General features: G+C 39.9%; 1 protein-coding gene across 1 annotated transcript in view; it reads right to left on the bottom strand.

Annotated features, from left to right (window-relative positions):
* Positions 1-22,244, bottom strand: part of fat2 (FAT atypical cadherin 2) — a 107,734-nt gene that overhangs the window by 38,852 nt on the left and 46,638 nt on the right. The window contains exons 7-16 of the mRNA XM_038295399.1: positions 21,120-21,259; positions 20,437-20,499; positions 19,395-19,607; positions 18,957-19,167; positions 14,731-18,392; positions 13,850-14,246; positions 10,519-10,718; positions 8,018-8,171; positions 7,297-7,530; positions 1,244-1,633 (exon numbers count right to left, since the gene is read on the bottom strand). Coding sequence (XP_038151327.1) covers positions 1,244-1,633; positions 7,297-7,530; positions 8,018-8,171; positions 10,519-10,718; positions 13,850-14,246; positions 14,731-18,392; positions 18,957-19,167; positions 19,395-19,607; positions 20,437-20,499; positions 21,120-21,259 — 5,664 coding nt within the window. The remainder of the gene's footprint in view (positions 1-1,243; positions 1,634-7,296; positions 7,531-8,017; positions 8,172-10,518; positions 10,719-13,849; positions 14,247-14,730; positions 18,393-18,956; positions 19,168-19,394; positions 19,608-20,436; positions 20,500-21,119; positions 21,260-22,244) is intronic.

Here is a 22,244-nt window from a genome sequence, read left to right as displayed (position 1 = left end):
AAAATGTATTTATTTTTGTATTTATTTTTAATTCTGTCAAAATACAGTTGCAACTAAAGGTTAAAAAAAGTAAGTGCCAAGAATGTATGGAGGGTAAAACCTTTTTCTTCCGTTTAATGTTTCTGCTTCTAGATCCAAATCCCCAGTTTGTACTTGTTACACTAATATAATAAAGATGGTTTACTTGCAAATTAAACAGTTGGAATTAAATCAGTCATGAAGAAATACCTTTCAGTGGCTCATCGGGTGTGAATGGAAGGTTCTCAAAGTGCTGAATGGTCTATTGCTCTGGTTAGCGAGGCTGTTAAGGTTTTACAGTATCCTAGCTGTTAAATGCCTTTTTGTCTGATCTTGAGAGCAACATAAAGTCAACAGCAGGAGGTTTTGTCCAACAGACAAAATAGTAAGATTGTCAATCACAACCCTTGCACCACTATAAACCTTTGCACCATTCAATTGCACTGTTCTAAGACATGCATTATTGTAAAGCTGGTAGAGGTGGTAAAGTGACAAAAAATAAATATTTAGTAAAATAGTCAAACAACATAATAAAATATAAAGAAAAGAATAAAGGACTGAATTCAGCATCTTTCCATTAATTTAGAAAAAAAACAGAAGAGGAAAAGTTATTATAACTTTCATCCCATCTGTTTTTTAGCAAATGTATCTGAAACATTTCTGTTGTCAGATAAAAATACAATTAAATGCTTTTAAGGTATTTATTCTCTAATCCATTATTTAAATAAAATCATCTAAAATTCATATTATTATTTTCAAAGTACAAAGCTGTATATTTTTTAATGTTATTTTAATTCTTTTTATTTGGTTTATTTTTTATCATTTCTATACTTCTGTACTTTCTGTACTTTTCTTTTAACCCTTTTCGACTCAACAGTTTATGTAAACCTTGAAAATACTCTCCACTGGGAAATCGGTAGAGAAGTGATTAGAGAGCGAGACATATGTGTCCCGGAAAGGCAGGATTTCCCATTTCAAATTTTGACTGTCCCTCTGTATCTCTGAGATAGACCTTTAAGTTTAGAATTTTCGAAAGACCTTTAACCCTAGAATCTATAATTCCCTATGTGGTGCTTTGTGTTGCAGCACACTGCTGTCCCCAATGTGGGACAATAATGGGATCTTTTCTTTTCCTGCAAACTTCTGAAGACATTTTATTTAAACTCATTTCAGAAACTTAAATCAGTCTATAAATCTATTTGACACAAAAAAAATCTGGTCTGACCTGTTTGGGTGTCCAGCTGGAACAGCCCATCCTCATTTCCTGAGATGATGCGGTACAAAATGGGATCTGGACCACCCCCATCTCTAGTGAGTGCGGACACACTCAGCACTTCAGATCCGACTGCCAGTGATTCTGGGAGCTGGGCATAGTACTCTGAGCTCAGGAACACTGGCTGGTAGTCATTCAGCGATACTACATCCACTGTAACCGTGGCAACAGAGTACAGGTGGCGAGGAAGGCCACGGTCAGCAGCCTTAACTTTCAACTCAAACGTTGGTGGAGTGTCGGGGGTAAGAGGTCGCTCCAGCCGCAGGACTCCTGAGAACTCATCTAGAGAGAAGTAACCACCGTCTCCAGCCAGCAGGGAGTACTTCACCTCTGAGTTTATTCCTGGAAAACAGAGTTTAAAATGTCAGATTGATCATGATAGACAAGTACATTAATAATATATTTGGTCAATATTTGCATTGCTTTGTGTAATGGTATTGGCCGACAGATACAGTATATGTCTTAGCTGGTTCATTAGGTACATGTGTGTCTGCTCCTTCTACTCTATCTACTCTTAATGTTTTCTCTGAATTGCTAATAAATGTTAATAAAAAAAAAGACACTTATGAAATATTTGTTTTTATTGTGTCATTTTTGTCACGGAAAAGGAGGACGAGAAAATATATCTGTCTAAAAAAAAAATCTGCCCAAAAACATCAGCAGCACAAATTGGGGATCAATTAGACTGATGTCAGAATAATTGACAATAGCTTAAAAAAACAGTAATGATAAATCTCTAATTATTAGTTTTAAATGGATTTAAAGGCAGTGGTATATTTAATTTGGAAGTTTCTTAGTAGACAAAGGCAAGTTAAAGAGCTGCAGCAAGGCAGATGGAAAGAATTCTCTAATTATTCGGGCACAGATCTCATCAATTGCAGTTCTATTGTAAATGATTTGGCTTTCATCTTACCCATCTCTATTTCCCAAAAAGTCAACAATCAGCTTCCACATTGTTGTTAATCGTTACTCTTTGTTTAACTTTTCATTTATTGTGCGAGAGACAGAAACAATGATAATAATAAAAAAAAAAACATGACAAACTGCTACACAAATATCCAAATCGTGCATACCCTCAAAATAAAATAAAAAAGGAATAGGGGTCCGAAGGAGTTATATTAATGTATTTTTATGCTAAAAAATATTCAAGATGAATAGAATAACAGTTTAAAAAGGAATGTATATGTCAAATACTAATGTATGACTCCTTTAAATCATTTTTTCCTTCCATACATTCCTAAGCAGGATAAGATGCAGAACATTAGACCATATTCTCTGCACCAAAGGTCACCTTCACATTACATAGGGTAAACTATTTTACTCGGCATGCTATGAATAAAAGTAATAGAAAACATGTTTGTTTTATGATATACCTTTTGATATACCAACTGTGTCATGAATCAGTGTTTGTATGGAGGACCCAAACGCAGAGACCAGTAGGCAGAGGTGAATTAAAGTAGTTTTATTAAAGTTCACAGATCCAGGAGCAGGAATCAGAGTCCAAAAGTAAACAGCAAACGAACCTGAACCAAGGAGACATCAGTGGTAAATCCAAACTAGGAGCCAGGGAGAGATGAGGTACACAGACAGAAGTTAGACAGGATGTTTGACGAGGATCCAGCAAACAGGAGCTGAACAGGGAGGGCTTTTAAAGAGGACAGAGACAGAGAGAGAGCTGACGAGGAAATTGGCATCAGGTGCTTGGCAGGACAGAGAAACAGAGGAAGGGAGGACACAAGAGGGCAGCAGAGGACAACAAATGGATAACAGGAACAATCAGACCAGGACCATGACAGTACCCCCCACCTAAGGGCGGATCCCAGACGCCCTAAAATGTCCAGAAACTAAAAACAACCCACCCAGGGTGGGCGAGGGAAACAAAAAGTCTCTGGAGACCGTCCGTGGGGCCGGAGCTGAGAGAGACGCTCTGGAGGCCGGCCGTGGGGCCGGAGCTGAGAGAGACGCTCTGGAGGCCGGCCGTGGGGCCGGAGCTGAGAGAGACGCTCTGGAGGCCGGCGTCTCCAATGCAGCAGGAACCTAGGAGGAGGACGCCGCCTCCGCAGGATGCGCCGAGGAGGACGCCGCCCCCGCTTCAGCAGGATACGCCGAGGAGGACGCCGCCCCCGCTTCAGCAGGATGCGCCGGAGAGGACGCCGCCCCCGCTTCAGCAGGATGCGCCGGAGAGGACGCCGCCCCCGCTTCTGTTGCTCTGCAACAGGCTCAGAGGGAGCCGTCAACTGCGGTTCTGGAACAGCCTCAGAGGGAGCCGTCGACTGCGGCTCAGGAACAGGATCAGACTGGGCCGCCCACTGCGGCTCAGGAACAGGATCAGACGAGGCCGGGGCCGCCCACTGCGGCTCAGGAACAGGATCAGACGAGGCCGGGGCCGCCCACTGCGGCTCAGGAACAGGATCAGACGAGGCCGGGGCCGCCCACTGCGGCTCAGGAACAGGATCAGGCTCGGACAAGGCCGCCCACTGCGGCTCAGGAACAGGATCAGGCTCGGACAAGGCCGCCCACTGCGGCTCAGGAACAGGATCAGACGAGGCCGCCCACTGCGGCTCAGGAACAGGATCAGACGAGGCCGCCCACTGCGGCTCAGGAACAGGATCGGGCTCGGCTGGGGCCGCCCACTGCGGCTCAGGAACAGGATCAGGCTCGGACGGGGCTGCCCACTGCGGCTCAGGAACCACCATGGAGGGGGACTTGAAGGCTTGGGGCGCCCGCTTAGGGGCCTTGGAGGCTTTAAGCTTCCGCTGAGGGGCCTTGGAGGCTTGGAGCCCCCGCCGAGCGGCTCTTGGAGCTGATGGCGGTGGCAGGAACAAAAAAAAATCTTCTCTCTCCCCATAAAAAAAGCTCCACAGGTCAGACTCCTGTATATGGGGAGGGCTGAGGAGTTCACATGCCTGGTTCTCTGCTGGGTCCATGTTGTTGGCTGGATCCTTCTGTCATGAATCAGTGTTTGTATGGAGGACCCAAACGCAGAGACCAGTAGGCAGAGGTGAATTAAAGTAGTTTTATTAAAGTTCACAGATCCAGGAGCAGGAATCAGAGTCCAAAAGTAAACAGCAAACGAACCTGAACCAAGGAGACATCAGTGGTAAATCCAAACTAGGAGCCAGGGAGAGATGAGGTACACAGACAGAAGTTAGACAAGATGTTTGACGAGGATCCAGCAAACAGGAGCTGAACAGGGAGGGCTTTTAAAGAGGACAGAGACAGAGAGAGAGCTGATGAGGAAATTGGCATCAGGTGCTTGGCAGGACAGAGAAACAGAGGAAGGGAGGACACAAGAGGGCAGCAGAGGACAACAAATGGATAACAGGAACAATCAGACCAGGACCATGACAAACTGCCCATTTTGCTTTTATAAAAAAATAAAATCTCCACTGGTATTAAGTTTCTGAATTACTTCCATTTCTTAATCCCATACATTTATCATGACGTTGGCTCGTTACGTTTATAAAAATGCTAAAAGTCATGCTTGAGTCACACAAGTAGGTTTAAGTGCACCAAAGAAGATCAACTGGACTGTTGGGAGTGTTTTTAATTAAAGGTCAGCAGATCATACTCTTGATGAAACTCTTCTCTTTGAACCCAGCAAAAGAAAATACTCCTCAGTTTATGAGGTTACAAAATTACGACATTTTCTGAAGTTAATAGATGGATCTGAAAAGCTGGCTGACTCTCCTCCTCACTAAGAAAATAAACCAAATCCTCATAGTAGCATACGAATACACCAGGAGACATTGTAAATCCTTAAACAGACCTGTACTGTGAGAAAGTGGCAAGAAAAGACAAGCTGCTGCATAACCAAAGGAGTGGCTGAGCAGCCTAAATACATCTAATGCAGAAGTCTGTAGCAGCTTGTTTATGTGTGACTCTGAGATGAGGTTTTTTATTACATTGGTGCCATGCAATTGAGTCAAACTTGGAGAGTAAACCTTTCAGCACTCGAACAACAAACAGACAAACACTGTAGAATGTGTCTGCTATAGAGGAAGGAAAGTGTGTTTGTTTATGCTTAAATCTCCCAAAGAAAACTCTAGTCTCCAGTTATTTTAAGACTTCTGTTATCATATGTGGGAGTGATATGGTGGAAAATGTTAGGGGTTTTGAAAAAGAAAGTCATTAAAATATTTTAACACATCAGCATAGTATCCTCTCTTAGCCTACAAATAATCAAAACTTATTGGGCATATAGTTCTTTGGTCCTTGGATAGTAAAATGCTAGATAAACCCTTTTAATTAATGTGATCTTTATTTCTTGCAAAATGCAGAACTGAGTGACGATTCCAAAAATGAAAGAAGAGAAGTACACTGTTTAGTGATCATATAATATTTGGCACCGCAGATTTTAAACACAAGGTGGTGTTTACTAAACACCAGAGATGTTTAGAGATGCACTACCTATTTTGCACAGCAAGTTCAAAACCTTCTAAATCTTCCTGTAATTTATCATCCCGAGCCATTTCTGCATTGATTTGGTTTGGAGGGCTTATATAGTAACCCCATTAGTTGTTATTAAATTTAGTTGTTATTAAATTTGTTTCATAACCAATACCTTTCCTGGGGTTTAGTATTAAGTATTTCCCTTAAAGGCCCAAACAAATTTCTGTGGCTATGTGTGTGTGAACATTTGCACTGATTCCAAATGGACTTGACTGACTCCTTGGAAGCAGATTAAATAATTATAACCATGTATGTGGTATCTCATTAGACTACTTTATAAAGTTTTTCTGGACAGAAACAAGTATTCATACTGATATATTTTAAATGTGACACCAAACTGACAAAGCTATACACGCTATAGCCACACAATACATAGCCAGTGCCTAGGACCTGCAGTGTTCTCGACACAATCTACTGAAAAGTGGGCCTTGTTCTCATCTGGACTGTATTTATTTTTGTTTTTGTAAAGCTAGAAGACAAACTCATCTGAGTGAGGTTCATAGGTTTATAACGTCTATCGTCAGTTTTGTACGGGGCTCATTCAGTTAGTTAGCAGGAAAGCTGCTAATGCATCTAATCTTCGACTGATCATTGAACTCAAGATTCCTTTTCAAGTTGTAAATCTTGTGTTTTATCAACATATACCACTACAAAAAGGGGCAAAAAAAGAGTTCAACTGTAAACAACCAATAAAATAGTGTCTTGTATCAATGTTTGGTTGATATACTAAGACTAAAGAGGTGATAACACTCAGCAAGTTATGATTTTAAACAGAAGCAGAGTTGGTACCTAAAACATGGTGAAGTACCTGTGAACAAGACGAGTGAGAGCACTGTTTGAAGAAAACAAGAATATAAGTAAGGCTTGAATGAGAAATTAAAAGAATGTATGAACATTTGTTATCATACAATTCAAGTATGATAATACTTAGTACTTTACACTTTCACCCGGTCACACTTACTGTCACATATAGATACACATGATCTGTGTGTAACTGGGGGGTTAGATGCCTTGCCTATGGGTACAGATATGTGACAGGGGGAAGCATGAACTGAACAACCTTCTGGTTCAAGATTACTAATCTTGCGATAGTCCCATATTCAAGCCAATAAGTAAACCTATTCAACACATCTTACTGCTTAACATTAAAGTAGATGTGCTTTCACAAAATCCAAAACCTGATTTAATGAAGTAAGATGTAAAGGTTAGAATCTCGATTATGCATGTTTAAGAAAAGCTAAACATATATAATTTCTTTAAATGCTTTGGGAATTAAGAGTTAAATTCATGTGCACAGTGCTGGAAAAAAGCACTGAAAAAGCATTAAAGGGAGTTTCAATAGAATGAATGCTGTTGGAAATGGGATTAGTGCTTCATTATGTTAGGGTTTAGAAAAAAACACATTAATACACATGCAAAGCTTAGACTAATAAAGCCAGACTCGTGATACCAGGCCCAAGGTTTTACCTTAGCATGTTGGGACCAGAGAGCAACTATACAATCTTCTCACGGAACTGTAAATCTCCCATTTCTAAATGATAACAGCTCTTTACCTGTGTCTGGGTCTTTGGCGTATATGACGGCAATTGGCGTGCGAACTGTCGTGTTGTCGAACACTGTGACCTCGTAGTGGCTGGAGGAGAAAAGAGGCGGGTTGTCGTTCATGTCCTGGATGATGAGCAGGATGTCGACCTGACAGGATCGACCACCACCGTCGGTCGCCTTCGCCACCATGTTGAACTCTGTATGTGTCTCACGGTCCAACACAGCCAGAGTGAACAGCTCACCTAGGGGTAGTATGATTCACAAATAATTAAACCCTTATCAAGATTTTGTAAAAGAAAAAAATATTATTAAAAGAGACTAAGCCAATTCATGTATGTTAAGCTACATTAATATGGGCATCCATAACTGCAAGGCCTTTTTATAATTTAGGTTAGAGTTTAGTGACAAAAGCTAAAGATGCATGTCTTAAAACTGAAATGTTTGCCAAACCCATTTAAAAACTTAATCAGGCTCCAATAGACAAGGTAAATTTTCTATGAAGGACACACTGAAGACTGTCCCATCTACAAAATCAGGAGGACAAACTTATGTGACAGAGAGAAAACAGGTTATGGCTGAAAGAAAGAAAGGAGTTGATGTAAGTGAGGTCCTGGACAGACCGTTTTGGCTTCTGTTAGCTCATTACAGCTGCAGATTGTTGATATTACCACCATCTCAGACACTCACTGAGCATGAGCACCTGTTTTCACCCCAAACAGACCATTATACCTGTTCTCGGATCCAGATGGAACTTCTCTGCGTCTGGACCGTGCAATGTGTATGAGATCTCGCCATTGGTTCCCACGTCTTGATCCGAAGCCGAAACTTTGAGCACAAACATCCTGGGTGGTGAGTTCTCCATTACTCCCTCTGTGTACACCAGCTGAAAACAAAGGATGAGACAAATGATATTCAGACATTCCAGCTAAAATTCACCTATTTAGAGGTGTAACTAAATAATACACAAATAATGACAATTTCTTGGCTTAAACAATCAGCCTATTTTTTTTTATGAAAACAATTATGTCTAAAAAAATATTTTCTGCTGTGAAAAAAAAAACTAAAAAATGCTAGAGATGCACACTATCAATTTAAAAGTGACCTTTTTTGGCAATTATACAGCTTGAACCTGAAAATACAGATTTTAGTATTCTCTTAAAGTATATTCCAACAGCATTTAGACACCATTATATCTCTCTGACCTGCTTCACTGAATGCTTCTGGCTGGTCCCTGAGGTCAGCTATTCAAAAAAACTCTTAATCTGTGGCATCGAAATGATGACATGCTTTCACAGAGCACATAAGCATCAAGAGGGGTAACAAAGCTGAGAGAACTGAACTAAATCTGACACTTTTCTGAATTTATATATCTTACAGATTAAAGTTACCTTTTCAAAAGTATTAATATTATAAGATAAGACACTTCTTCACACAAATTTTTAATTTGCAATCAGGCTGCAGGCCTGAAAAGGTGCCACATTGTGTGTGCAAGCATGGATGGGCTAAGGCAGATGAGAGTCAGAGTAAGAGGTATAGGGCTCAAGGGAAGAGGAGTCCAAAGAAGAGAGTCTGAGGAAGAGGAGTCATTGTGCGAGGTGTAACAGAAAGGGCTCAAGATACAGATAAAATTAAGGCAACTGTGATTGATCATGCGGTAAACCATGGCCTTTTACTTATGCCGGGCATACACTGTATGATTTGTTTTGCTCTTTTCTGGTCAATTCTCCAGTTGTGCAAGAAGTTTGTCGATCTGGCCGAGTTTCAGCCTCAACGTGCATCCTGCATTGTGTAGTATACAGGGGGTAACACGGGGCGATCAGTAAGGTGTTCGTGGGCAAATCCTGCGGTTGATGCAGAGCTATGAGTTGAGAACCTTGTGCACTGCACATGTGCGGACAAGGGAGTTCTTCTTCTTCTTCTTCCAGACTGATGAGTCCAACCAGCGCCAGCTTACACTGCACGTTTTTGAATAAGTCCAAGTTATTCTCAATAGAAACATGGTTGCATCTGCTGTAAGAGTTTTGACTGGAGAACAAGTAGTGTTGCTATGCAGTATATACAGATATATCTGCAGTGATATACAGTATTTAATGTATTTTGCTCCACATCATGCATTCTTTATAGACTCAAAACGCTACCCACTGGTAATGGTAGAAGCAGAATTTTGAATGCTGAGCAGCAGTCAGAACGTTCTGGCAACTAATGCCATTAGGCTGTGTGAGATCGGGGCAGCAGTGATTGCACATCAGGGGGTATTTAGAAATATAAAATCTGTATACATACAGTATACATTGGGGTATGAAACAGCTCTACAGAGTTCCATTCCAGAGGAACTCTGATGCTGTGAAGGTGGTCAGATGCCAAAAATCAATGCTTATGCTTTGGTTTATCATACAGCGACTGTCAACTGGAGTTACTTTTATATAGTTATAATTTCGTTTTACTTTTTCTTTAGTGAACCATTGAGCTTGAAGCTGAGGTGGAACGTCATGTTTTCTTTTATGTCAATAAAGCTGGCTTCAACCCCTGTAAAGTGAGGTGACATGGGAGGAACCTCATTGAGCATAGGGCTGCTATTAGAGTTCCAGGGCAGAGGGACGCCAACATAACTATGTGTGCAGCTACTTCCAATGATGGTTTCCTTTGCCATATTCCAGCATTTGGCCTCTATATCCTAGTCCCTATTCCTTAACACTCTGCATGACAGGCTTATCCCACCCCAGGAAAGAGGGCTGTTGAAGCCACTGTTTGTGATAATCTGGGCCAATGTAACATTTCACCACTCTCGTGTAGTGAATTAGTGGTTTGTGGCGCACCCAAGAATGATGATGCAATTTCTTCCTCCATAATCTCCATTTTTAAATCCTATAGAGGATTTCGTCATTGCATTGTGATGGAAGGTATATATGATCCTTGCCCCTATGAGCAGATGCCCTTGCTTAATCAAATGAACCCTGCTGCCCAAGATAGATGCAGAGGGATGTCGAGGATGGATCGGGCATGCTAAAATTTTTTTCCCTATGAGCATTTCAATGGAAAATATTGGGTGTGATGTAGCTGAGGCCATATGGACTATTCATCAAAAGAGAAGAGACTAGAAGAGGCATTCATCAAGACTACAAAGTAAAGCGGCTTTTATAGTTTCTAGCAATAAAACTAATTTGCTCTGAGCACTGCAGCATATCTCAGAAGACGTAGCTTTTTTTCAGTGATGTGATGAAATAACTCACCTGTTCACAAACTGGACTGTTGTCGTTGATGTCCAACACATGGACATCAACAGTAACAGGAGCCTCAAATTTTCCATCAGTGGCAGTAACCCGCAGTGTGTATCGGCCTTTGGTCTCTCTGTCCAGACTCCCCTTCACAATCAGACCCCACTGACCCTCATCCTCCTGGACGATGGCAAACTGCCCCAAAGGGTCCCCGTCTGAAAAGATGAACAGAGTAGCAACCTCAAATTACTAAATCTAGTTACTCAGATTTCCATGCTGCATAATTTTGTTTTCCATTTATTTAATATCTATTGCAGTCCTCAGAACAATTTTTAAAAAAAGTTATTCCACAGAAAATGTATAGTTTTAACTTTTTAGTTGCTTTTCTTTTCTGTTACCTCAAATTCAGCACACGCCTTGTCTGACAGGTAATGCATGGAGGCAAAGCTTGAACTAAACGTTTCTTACAATAACAAAAGGTTTAACCACAAGAAAAAAAAAATGTCTCAAGCTGCCAATCAGGTATTGCCACTGAATTGTTAAGTTGTACTGCTACTTTTCTTTAGCAAAGATAAAAGCCTAACTGGCTGCTGTTGTAAAAACACCAACATTACTTGCCCCCAAGGAGTAATTTACATTGCAATTTAATAATGAGAGGAGAAATACCAGAAATGAAGTTAAACATCCCACACATTTGAACGAGATCATAAGATAAACACTTTCGTGTTTTGATTTTTTTACCTCTATCTATGTTACTGTCACTGTGTAATACGTTTACATGTAGATGCTTTTGTTGTTTTTATTCTTTTTTATCTTTTAGCTTATTATTTTTATTCTAACCCTAAATATCCTCTTGAAATTTCAACAACAATAATAAAACTCAGTTTGAAGTTCAACACAGAAAAATATGAAGGCTATTTTCAGATAGAGTTCGACTTAGTACCTTTGTATAATTAATAGTAATGTATTCTGTTTTTCTTTTTACAAAAGAGAAATTAAACCTTATGAAAGCATTGGCGAGGGAAAAAAAAGCAAGTCGTGGTTCGTATGAGTTACAGAATGTAGGAATGAGAGGCTGTTTCTGTTTTTTTGTTTAATCCTTTATTGTCTGCAGCTGAGTGATGTAAATCATCTCTAAATGTAAAGAAAACAAAACTAAAAAAATAAATAATAATTGAGATTTTGGAGATTTTGATTTAAAGTCTTTATAACATTATTGTTCCTAGAACACTTCATACATTTGCAGTGTTGCTCTTATTTTTCTATACTTTCAGGGTGATTAAAAAGAGTTTGTTTTCATAGCTTTCTTATAATAACATAATTCTTTTCTTCAACATCTTTAAGGACTCAAAGGAAGTTTTCATGTTTTATGAAAAAACTCAGCAGAGTCAACTAGTGTTATTTTACTTAAAGGTCATAATATATATTTTATCTCAAAAGAGTCTAGGACAAGAATAAAAATAAAAATAGGGTAGATGACCTCGGCATCAAATCATAAAAAATAAAATATCATAAAATCAGAGTCTTGATATCATTGTTTAGATACATTTTTATCTCTGTTATCAATCCAGAAATAATTAACAGCCAAGAAATATATTCATAGGTATATCTAATTGCAAAAGGAAGGCATACAAAGGCTAAATAGCTCGATAGCTGTTTATAGAATGATTATGTTTTAAAAATTTAGGTATGTATTCCAATTTTCAACAATGGTAAAGAGGAAAAATATGTTTTACAGCGATTTTGCATGAAAGTAGTGTTGTCTCAATACAATATAGAAGCTGTGATACCCAACCAAAAAGTTCTTGGACTAAACTGACATCATACACAGAAACAGGAACAAAGTCAAAACAGTTAAAGAGAGTTAAAGAGCTAATGTGTTTATAACTAGTGCTTTTACACACACACATATATATATATATATTAGGGATGGGACGATTTATGAAAACCGCCAGAATCGTTCGGTTCGACTGTCTCGGTTCGGTTCACGTGTGTTTCGTTCGGTTCATGCCCTGCTCCTTTTTCTCATAGGCAAAGCGATTACACTCCAGAGCAGAAGGTGGCGGTACTGCGACCAAAGCCAACCACCAGTAGTAAACAAGAAGAAGAAGAAGCGAAGCAGCGTAGCCGGTGTAGCAGGGAAAAAAATCAGTTGTTGTGGAGAATTGTGTCGGACTGGCGAGTGGGAAAGAACTGGAGTTGGAAGACGCGCCAGCAGCACTTTATGGGTCTGCTGTATGGGAGCGCTTTGCATTTAGAGTGACCTACGATGACAGCGGAAAGAAAGTTGTGGATAAAAGTGCAACAGTGTGCAAGCATTGTGCAACACGTTTTGTTTATGCTAACAGCAACATGTCATGCTAACCCCGAAATCCCTCATACTCCGTCAGCAACCCCCGCTGCGCTCCAGACCGGCTGCTCAAAGCAAAGCCTACAGCCCCCGCTGTGGCTTCGTCCGCTCCCCTCTGAGTTCCTTGGAGATGGTAGAGAGCATGTAACCTGACAACAGCCAGATGCATGTGGCGGAGCGAGACATGAGCGAGACATGCATCTGGCTGTTGTCAGGTTAGAGAGCAGGCGCCAGATGATTAAATTCAAAGCAGCAAAACATACGGAAATGATCCAGGGTTTCCGCGGATCATTAAAAATAATTACAATCCATTATTTTTGGGGGGATTTTTTCATTAATTTCATAATTTTTTATGGAATTTCGGTGTAACAATCAACATGTATCGAATCGAACCGAAAACCGTGACCAGAAACCGTGAATCGAACCGAACCGTGGATTTTGTGAATCGTTCCACCCCTAATATATATATATATATATATATATATATATAACAGAAAAAAATCAAATAAATGTACCCATAGGGTGGGGAGTTTTTTTTTTTACTTTTCCATTTGTTTCTCTCAGACAACCCAGAGTAAGCCTGAACTGAACCTCTCCATTGTAAATAATTGCAACACAAACACACCTCCCTGTGTCAGTAAGCTCCTTCAGAACAGTTTAACTGTCTGGGATTTGCATTAATTCAAGGCTTTGTTTGTGTTGTTAACTGCAGGGCATCCAATTGATATTCCTGCGCTGTCACGCAGCTCCACTTTGGGATTAATTGGGGGTGGAATAATGTGACACAGCTGAGGGTGATTAACACAAATTTCTTTTTGCTATATTAATGTCTTGATAAATCCCAATGTGCAGCAAATCTTCAAGGAAAAATAATTTTACAGATGAAAACATTTACACGTTTGCACAATAACCATATTTCAGGGTGGAGTAACACAGAGCAACCTATTGGCTAAACAAGCTAAAAAAAAAAAAAGCAAGTGAGTCATGCAAACAAACCTGTGATGTAACATGTCACCAAGCGGTTCTCTAAAGATATGTCGGCATCTGTGGTCTTCATTGAGAGAATTGGCTCCAGCGGGGTGGTATTCTCCACTACTGAGCCATGGTATATGTCTTCGAGGAACTTAGGTGGATTGTCATTCTCGTCTGTCACCATCACCTCCACAAGGACACTAGACGAGAGCTTAATTTCCCCTCCATGGTCACTGGCAACCACATTGAACCTGTAGACTCTGACCGCCTCACAGTCTGTTTCCTTCAACGTTGTAATCCAGCCACTCTCTCCTTCGATGGCAAACACATCATTGATTTCAAGCTGGGTGTCACCAGGCAGTGTCTCCAAACTGTAGGTAACAAGGCCATTCGTATCTGTGTCGGGATCATTTGCTGTCACCTAGAGATCAGAAAGCCATTATTATATCTTGTGAAAGAAACCTGTGGCATTTTATGATACATGGGCGGTAAGATGCTCAAGTAAGATTTAGAGAAGATTTAGACATTAGGCTAGTGAAACAATAAATAAATTACAAAGAAATATGTACTTTATATGTCACTTTGAAAAATAGCTGCATTGGAGGGTTTTCTTAATTTTCTAAAGAGAACATCAGAACCTCTTCAGTGTTTTTTTTTAACCTACCAAAATAATTACATGTCTTGCTAAATATAAAATATATTGACAGTCTTAAAAAGAAGGTATATGTAATCCATGTTTAACCCCTTGAAATGCAAATATTGGCTGACTGCAATAGAGGAAAGTCTTTTATATTCAATAGATAAGAAATTATCTATATCCTTGACCTTAGTGGACAAGTGTCTACTAAATTCATTCCATAAATTAAGTGCAGTAAACCTATAAAAGAGAAACTAGTTTGTCTCACCTGAATAACAGTAGTTCCAGCAGGCATGTTTTCTGCCAGGAAGGCCCTGTATGGGCTTGCATCAAACATGGGCTGATTATCGTTCACATCCTGGACCTGGATGCTGACGGAGACAAGTGATGCAACATCTGTCCCATTATGATTCCCTTGAGCAATCACATCTATTTGGTACCATTTTGTCTTTTCATGGTCCATGCTCTTCTGTACCAGCAGAGTTCCACTCTCCTGGTCCAGACTGAACACTTTGTCCTTGTTGCTTTCCACCGTGTTTCCATTGACCAGGCTATAAATAAGGGGCATGTCAGAGTCAGCCTTCACAGAACCGATCTCCGAACCAATTGGAAAATCCTCTGCAGCAGAAAAAGTGTAGAGAGGTTCTGAGAATTTTGGCAGGGGGACCTCTGGAGGAACCACCTTCAACTGAACTGGGACAGTGGAGTTATAAAAAGGCAGACTGCCGTCACGAGCTTTTACTTTAAAGTTAAAGATCTTGTTTTCCATCTCAGTAAGACTCTCCTTAACACTGACTACTCCTGTGAAAGGGTTGATCTCGATGATGTCTTCAACAACTTCCTCAGCTTCATCCACAGTGTAAGTCACATCTGCGTTTTTACCATCGTCTGCATCATAAGCCATAATTTGAATGACAGGGGAGCCTTTATTCACAGCTGAATGAATTGAAACTTGGTATTCTGATGCCTTAAACTGAGGAATGTTATCATTTTCATCTGTGAGAATAATTTTGACTGTGCAAAATGCCACTTTTCCACCACCATCCTTAGCCATTACTTTTATTGCTATGACTTTCTGGGTGGGGTTTTCTCTGTCCAGTGGTTGAGTTGTAACAATCTGACCATCTTTATGAATAGCAAATTTCTCATCAGCCAGTTTGTTAATGATGGTGTAGTCAACACTTCCATAAGGCCCATCATCCGGATCAATAGCTGCAAGTCGAATCACACGAGTTCCTGCCTCTGCATTTTCAGCCAGCTCTGCCTCATAGATGGTCTGTTTGAAGTAAGGACTGTGCCTGTTGCTATTAATCATGTCAATATTAACTGGGGCAGTTTTTTGAAATACTCCGTCAGATACAGCCACAGTAAGGTTGTAGTGAGGATCCAAATTCCTCCTGCAGACATTGGAAAAGGAGATGATCCCTGAGGATTCATTTATGTTGAAGTATCGGTCCTTGTTGCCTGAAATGATCTTATACTTAAGCTTATCTTCAGGGTCAGGATCAGAAGCTTGAATTTTAATCACAATGTGGCCACATTTGGCCATTTCATCCAAAGTAGCTTCATACTGAGAACTAACAAAATCAGGCGGATTGTCATTGACATCAGTCACATTTACAAAAACCATAACCTCACTACTGAGAGGTACTGTCCCATTATCAATAGCTTTAATTTTCAAATTAAAGTGTTTAATTTTTTCATGATCCAGAACCTTTTTTGTGACAATCAGCCCAGTATTAGGATTTATCTGAAAAAAATCAGCTTCATTTCCTTCGGTTTTAACCATATGGTAGGTCAAATCCTGATTTGCACCAGAGTCTTTGTCTGTAGCATTGAGTTGGATCACAGAGGTGCTGACTGGAAGCCCTTCGGCAATGTTCACACTATAAGTCAGCTGTGGAAAAACTGGTGGATTATCATTCACATCCTCCACTACTATTTCAATGGATGCCTCTGAGAAGGCTCCAGTCACAGAGTCAGTAGCTCGTACTGTTAACACATGCATGGTCTGGCTCTCATAGTCTAGAGGGTTGGTTACGGTTAGCACTCCAGTCTTAAAGTCAATGTGAAAGTGCTTTGAAGCATTTTCCTCCTCAAGATTGTAGATAAGCCGATACCCTTCCGGGTTTCTGGCCTGAACATGGAGGATGGTGGTAAATGGAGGAACATTTTCAGGGACTCTCAGTGGATAAAGAACAGTTTGAAAGACAGGATTGGTTCTGTTCCTCACTTGAATAGTGAGCTGAGCAGCGGTTCTATGACTGGGCTCTCCCTCATCCGTAGCCACAACAGTCAACACGTATTTACTCAGGGCTTCAAAGTCAAGAGGTCTTTGAAGGGATATATCCCCCACATCTGGATCTATCCTAAAGAGCTCAAAATCCTCCTCTAGAGAGTAGACGATGGATCCATTTTCTTCCAGATCTTTGTCAATGGCAGTTGCTTGGTACAAAACATCTCCTGGCTCTGAGTCTTCAGAAATCATCATTGAAAAAGGCAGATTTAGAAACTGGGGAGAATTGTCATTTACATCGTCTATAAAAACTTTGACTTTTGCCATTGCTGTTCTGGGTGGAGTTCTCATGTCTTGTACTTTTACCACTATGTCATAAATGTCTTTTTCCTCTCTGTCAAAAGGAATTCCTGTAGTTTCAAGAATACCTGACATTTGGGAAATACTAAACCTCCCCACGGGGTTGATAACGGAGTATACAAGAGGTTCATTCAGGTAGCATCCTGAGACTTTTATTGCTGCCAAAGTTTTCACTGCATTTATGTTTTCAGCAATGCTTGTTGAGTAAACCTTCTGCTGAAATTGTAGATCACTTGGTATCAGTTTAGTTACATTTATCTTAACAGTGGCTGAATCTTTAAAAAGGCCATCTGATGCTCTGACAGTCAACTGGTAAAATGAACGGAACTCGGACACATTGCTCACGGTGATGACTCCTGTGTTGGGATCAATTGAGAAGGCCCTGTGAAGATTTCCCTCGGTGATGCTGTATGAGACTGCTGAATCTGGGTCATGGGCCGTGACACGTACAACCTCAGTATCACTGACGGCTGGGAAGATGATGGATGATTCATACACAGATGCTGTGAATTGTGGCGCGCAGTCATTAAGGTCCAGGACGCGTACAGTGACCTTGGCAGGCTCCGCTGCATAGAGGGATGGTTCCCCTGAGTCCCTCACCTGGACTGTAAGGTGATACTCAGCATTGGTTTCAAAGTCAACCGATGAGATAATAGAAATGGTACCCATACTTGGGTCAATCTTGAAGAATTTTAGTGCCTCAGGTTCAAGGATCATATATGTCAGCAGAGAATTTGAATCTCTATCTGCGTCAGACGCCTGAACAACTAGCGGCGTGCTTCTTTTTCCCATCACCATGCTGTTTAAAGGAGCCGATTCGCTAATCTGACCAATGTACTCTCTTTGCTGAAAGACAGGAGCATTATCATTCTCATCCACCACATAGATATTGACCAGGGTCTTGGACATGGCTCCAGCTGTTGTGGAGGCTGTAACTTTGAGGTTGTAGGACTCCCAGGTTTCAAAGTTGAGATATCTTCTTGTGGAAATTAAGCCAGTGTAGGGGTTGATGGAAAAGGTATCATTTATGTTTCCTCTTTCTATACCATAATGCACTGCAGCTGGGCTCAAGGCTGAGATAGTAACCACTGGAGTGCCGGGAGCACTTAATTCACTGACCTCTGCTAGGTACTCATCTGCTGGGAAGATGGGTGGAGTTTGATCTGAAATGTGAATGTGGATGTATACAGAGCAGTAGTCAGATCGTTGAGGAAATCCCTGATCAGTAGCTTTTACTGTTAGGTGGAAGTGGTCCTGAGGTTGAAGGTCAAGAGGTTTGGAAACAAGGATGGAACCCAGATCAGGATCGATGGAGAAGATGTCATCAGTATTACCTGCAGGGAGGTAGGTCAGAATATTTCAAACATCCCAAAAATCAGTTTCATACTCAGCAGAGATTTTTCAAATTAGTATCTGTTATTTCCTAATGAGTCTATTTGTCTTTTTTTTTTAACAAATAGTGATGCAGAAAAAAGTCCTGTTATCAAGATATCCAGTGCATACAGTGTCATCGCATTCATTCTGTAGCTCCCTTTTAAACATTAGAAACTTCAAGCAGTGACATTGATATAAAATAGCAATTTTCTACTTTACAAGTATATATCTGAGAACTAACAGTTAAAAAGGTGGATATTGTTTGTTGTATGAAACACTGAGTTAAAGTGTTTGAGTGCAGTGGCTGTTGTTGAGCATCAATCTCTGACCCACCCAGCCACTTACAGAATCTTTAATCAAAAATAATTTGCAACAATCCCATATAGCCAAGTGTGAGACATATAAAGGTTGCAGTTGTAATTGATGCACCTCCAGGAGTTTCTATCACTAAATGACTGACCAAAAATGTTCAGGTGAAGAGAAGCAAGTGTGGATAATGTGTAAAATAAGCCTGGCCAGCTCACCAGAGTGCAGCGAGTAGCTGATGTCTGCATTGCTGCCCATGTCCTTGTCTAGGGCCTTGACTCGGACAACCTCGGTGCCCACTGGGGCCAGATTAGAAGCTCTGGATTCATAACGGGGGCTGAGGAAAACCGGAGAGTGGTCGTTACAGTCCTCCACATGGATCACAACCTTTGCAAAATTCCTCTTCACTGGAATCTCCTGGTCACGCACCTAAAGAGGCACATGAATATTGCAGCTCATGAAGAGGTAAAAGACTCACATATCTGAAAAAACCCATTGTAACAGGATTTTGGTAAATATATAAATTGGTAAATATATATATATATATATATATATATATATATATATATATATATATATATATATATATATATATATATATATATATATATATATATATATATATATATATATATATATTTTATTATTTTTTTTACCATAATGATGAGCGTATGAACAGATATCATCTCAAAGTCCAGTTCTTCTGTCATCACCAGAACGCCACTCTTTGGATCTAGGTGAAAAGACTTGGCGCTTTCTGGATGAATGCTTCTCTGGATGGAGAACACCAGCTTGCTGTTGTTGTCATTGTCCTGGGCGCTGATCTGTAAGATGTCCTTCCATGGGGATGTATCTTCAGGGACCCGCACCTTAAAGAAAATGATTGATTGACACAGAGCAGTCTATCATCATTTACTGTCGTAGATCCTGAATGATTCCTACGAAGATGTAAAGTAAAAAGGGGAGAGGACTGAAGCAGGGAAAATCTCAGATGGTTAATTAACAGAAGGTTGTACATATGAGAGAAATACAAAATATAGCTCTTTCAAATCTTACATTTTTTAGGCTGAACAGATTAGTTTCTTTTTGGTAAACTCTATAGTGTAAGAACAAAGAGAAAGAAACTTTACACATGTCTTTTTATGTGATTGACTAAAGAGAGAATGCATGAATAAGGCAGCAAATTATTCACATTTAGGAATCCACAAAAACATCCATAAAGCATCTTTTGTGGAGAGAGTTTTTAATTAAAAGAAACCTTTTTTTTTTTCATTTTAATGCAGATAAGCATATTAAAGGCTGCTGCACTTAGTATGTCCCTTTTTTTCCTTTTTGTTTTTCTTTTTTGCATAAAATTTAGAATTTTAACAGTGGAAAAAGAGCTTGATGGAATGAATCCTGACTTAAACGTGGTTGGTCTACAAAAAACAATGTACCTCAGATTTCAAGTTCTGCTGGGAACCAAAGGTCAAAACAATACAAGATAAAGAGTGGAAAATATTTCAGCCAAAATTGATATCACGCTTTACTTTTACTGATATTGTTTAGAAGACTTCTCAGCACCAATGGCTGTGTCTTATTATTACACACTGGTGACACATCCCTCCTGAATTTTAACATCTGGTTATATGTCAACATATGCATCTTTAACTCTCAAGCATGTTTTATAGAAGATGATTCACTGTATAATTAACTCACCTCATAAAGAGGCTTCAGGAAGGCAGGCCGATGTTCGTTTATGTCCAGCACACGGATATAGGCCTGCAGGTTGGAGGTGGATTTAAAAAAAAGAAACATGACAAAGATGAAACATAGAATTCAAAGAACCATCACATGCAGTTCCTAATTAGGCTCCTAATAGCACAATTGTAAATAAATATTCTTAGCCAAAGTTTTTTTTTATGAGCTTAAATGGATCTATTTATATTTAACCTTTGTCATATTGCTTCACGCAAACGTAGGTTTTAAAGGCCAGAACAGAAAACAGTCATATGAGTCGAAAGTAAAATAAAAAAAAAGCTTTTATCTCGTTTCAGTTCCCTATCCCACTTGATCAAACAAATATCTGTCATTTCTTGTTACACATGTGGAGGAGAAAAAAGTTGCATTCTTTTGTTGAAAACAGGTAGAACATCAGCCTTTATACTATAAACTGATTCAGATGTCTTTCATCAGAGCACATCAAAGTAGAAAAAATTCAAAAATTACAGATTTTTCGGGGGCCTTCTGAGTTTGCTGGCCTTTTAATGAAGGTTTCAATCATACTGTTTTGTTTACAGAGGCTAAAAATTTTGCTGTTTTTCGTCTCATTATTTTTTCTTTCTTTTTGGGTGTGTGTGTGGTGTGGTATGTGTGTGTGTGTGTGGGGGGGATCGTTTAACCTGCGTCGTGGCGCTGCGATGGCCATCAGTGACCTCCACTGTCAGGTTGTAGTTTGAGCGTCGAGCCGCATTGAGATTTCTGGCGATGGTGATGGTTCCTGAATTCCTCTGGATGTCAAAGTCTTTGTCTTCATCACCTCCTAATAAAAAATGAACAGTAGAACTTCAAAGTAAAACGAATAAAGTAGTTTATGCAAAACTGGATTGCAGAATCCATTTCTTTCCTTTTTATTTGGTTTTGAAAAAGATATGTGAGCATACATTTCCAATAACTGTAAATCTGTTGCTTTTGGTGACATAGTTAAGTTGCCTTTTAATTGTTCAAATAGTGAATATAGATTTACTTGCTTGTTGGTTGATTGCATTTTAAACTTGAAATCCAGTATTAACATCGCAAGAACTAGATGTTGGCCAAGATTTTGTAATCTCAAAATTTGGTTAACATTTCTCAGTAAACATTTCTAACATGATGTGATGCAAAAAAAATTCCCTGTTGAGGACAAGTATATGGAATGATTTTATACTCTGCAGGGCATTGCTTTTTCAGATGGTGTTAAGAGAATCCTCTCTTCATTTAGATTTGATTGTGATGCCCTGCAGTTAAATGGACATTCTGCTGGACAATTAACTGGACTAATCAACTGACACCAGAGAAAGACTCCGACGTCGAGAATCAAGAATCCACCTTTCGTATTCCATTTTCAGAGTTTTTTAAAGTGTTTAACAGAGACGTTAGCACCTCGACGTCGGAGTACACGTAAGAGTGAAGCGAAAAGACTACAACTGTGTAAACAGGCCCCATTTCCGTTTCCGGTGGCAGGGGAATATTGACTATTCCAACAGAACTCAATGGGATTTACAAAATGCTAAATAAAACACTACAGGAACGTTTTTTCTTTACGAAACTTTTTTTTGGAACGTCATTGAACAGCGCTGACGACCCGGTGAGTAGCATATTTTAAAAAAAAGAACGTTTAAGGTTGTTTTAAGGACATTATCGGACATGCACTATGGAAGCCATTCTGAAGCAGCCAGGGGTGGATTCTAAATGAGCCAAAAAGCAGAGACAGGACCAATTGTCAAAATTTTGGTGTCGATCATTCGATTTCATACTGGACACTACAG

This window comes from Cyprinodon tularosa, unplaced genomic scaffold (assembly GCF_016077235.1).
Source record: "Cyprinodon tularosa strain WSP-4 unplaced genomic scaffold, ASM1607723v1 ctg355, whole genome shotgun sequence".
Taxonomy (NCBI): domain Eukaryota; kingdom Metazoa; phylum Chordata; class Actinopteri; order Cyprinodontiformes; family Cyprinodontidae; genus Cyprinodon; species Cyprinodon tularosa.
Note: the sequence above shows the minus strand (reverse complement) of the source record. Positions and strands in the feature narration are given on the sequence as shown.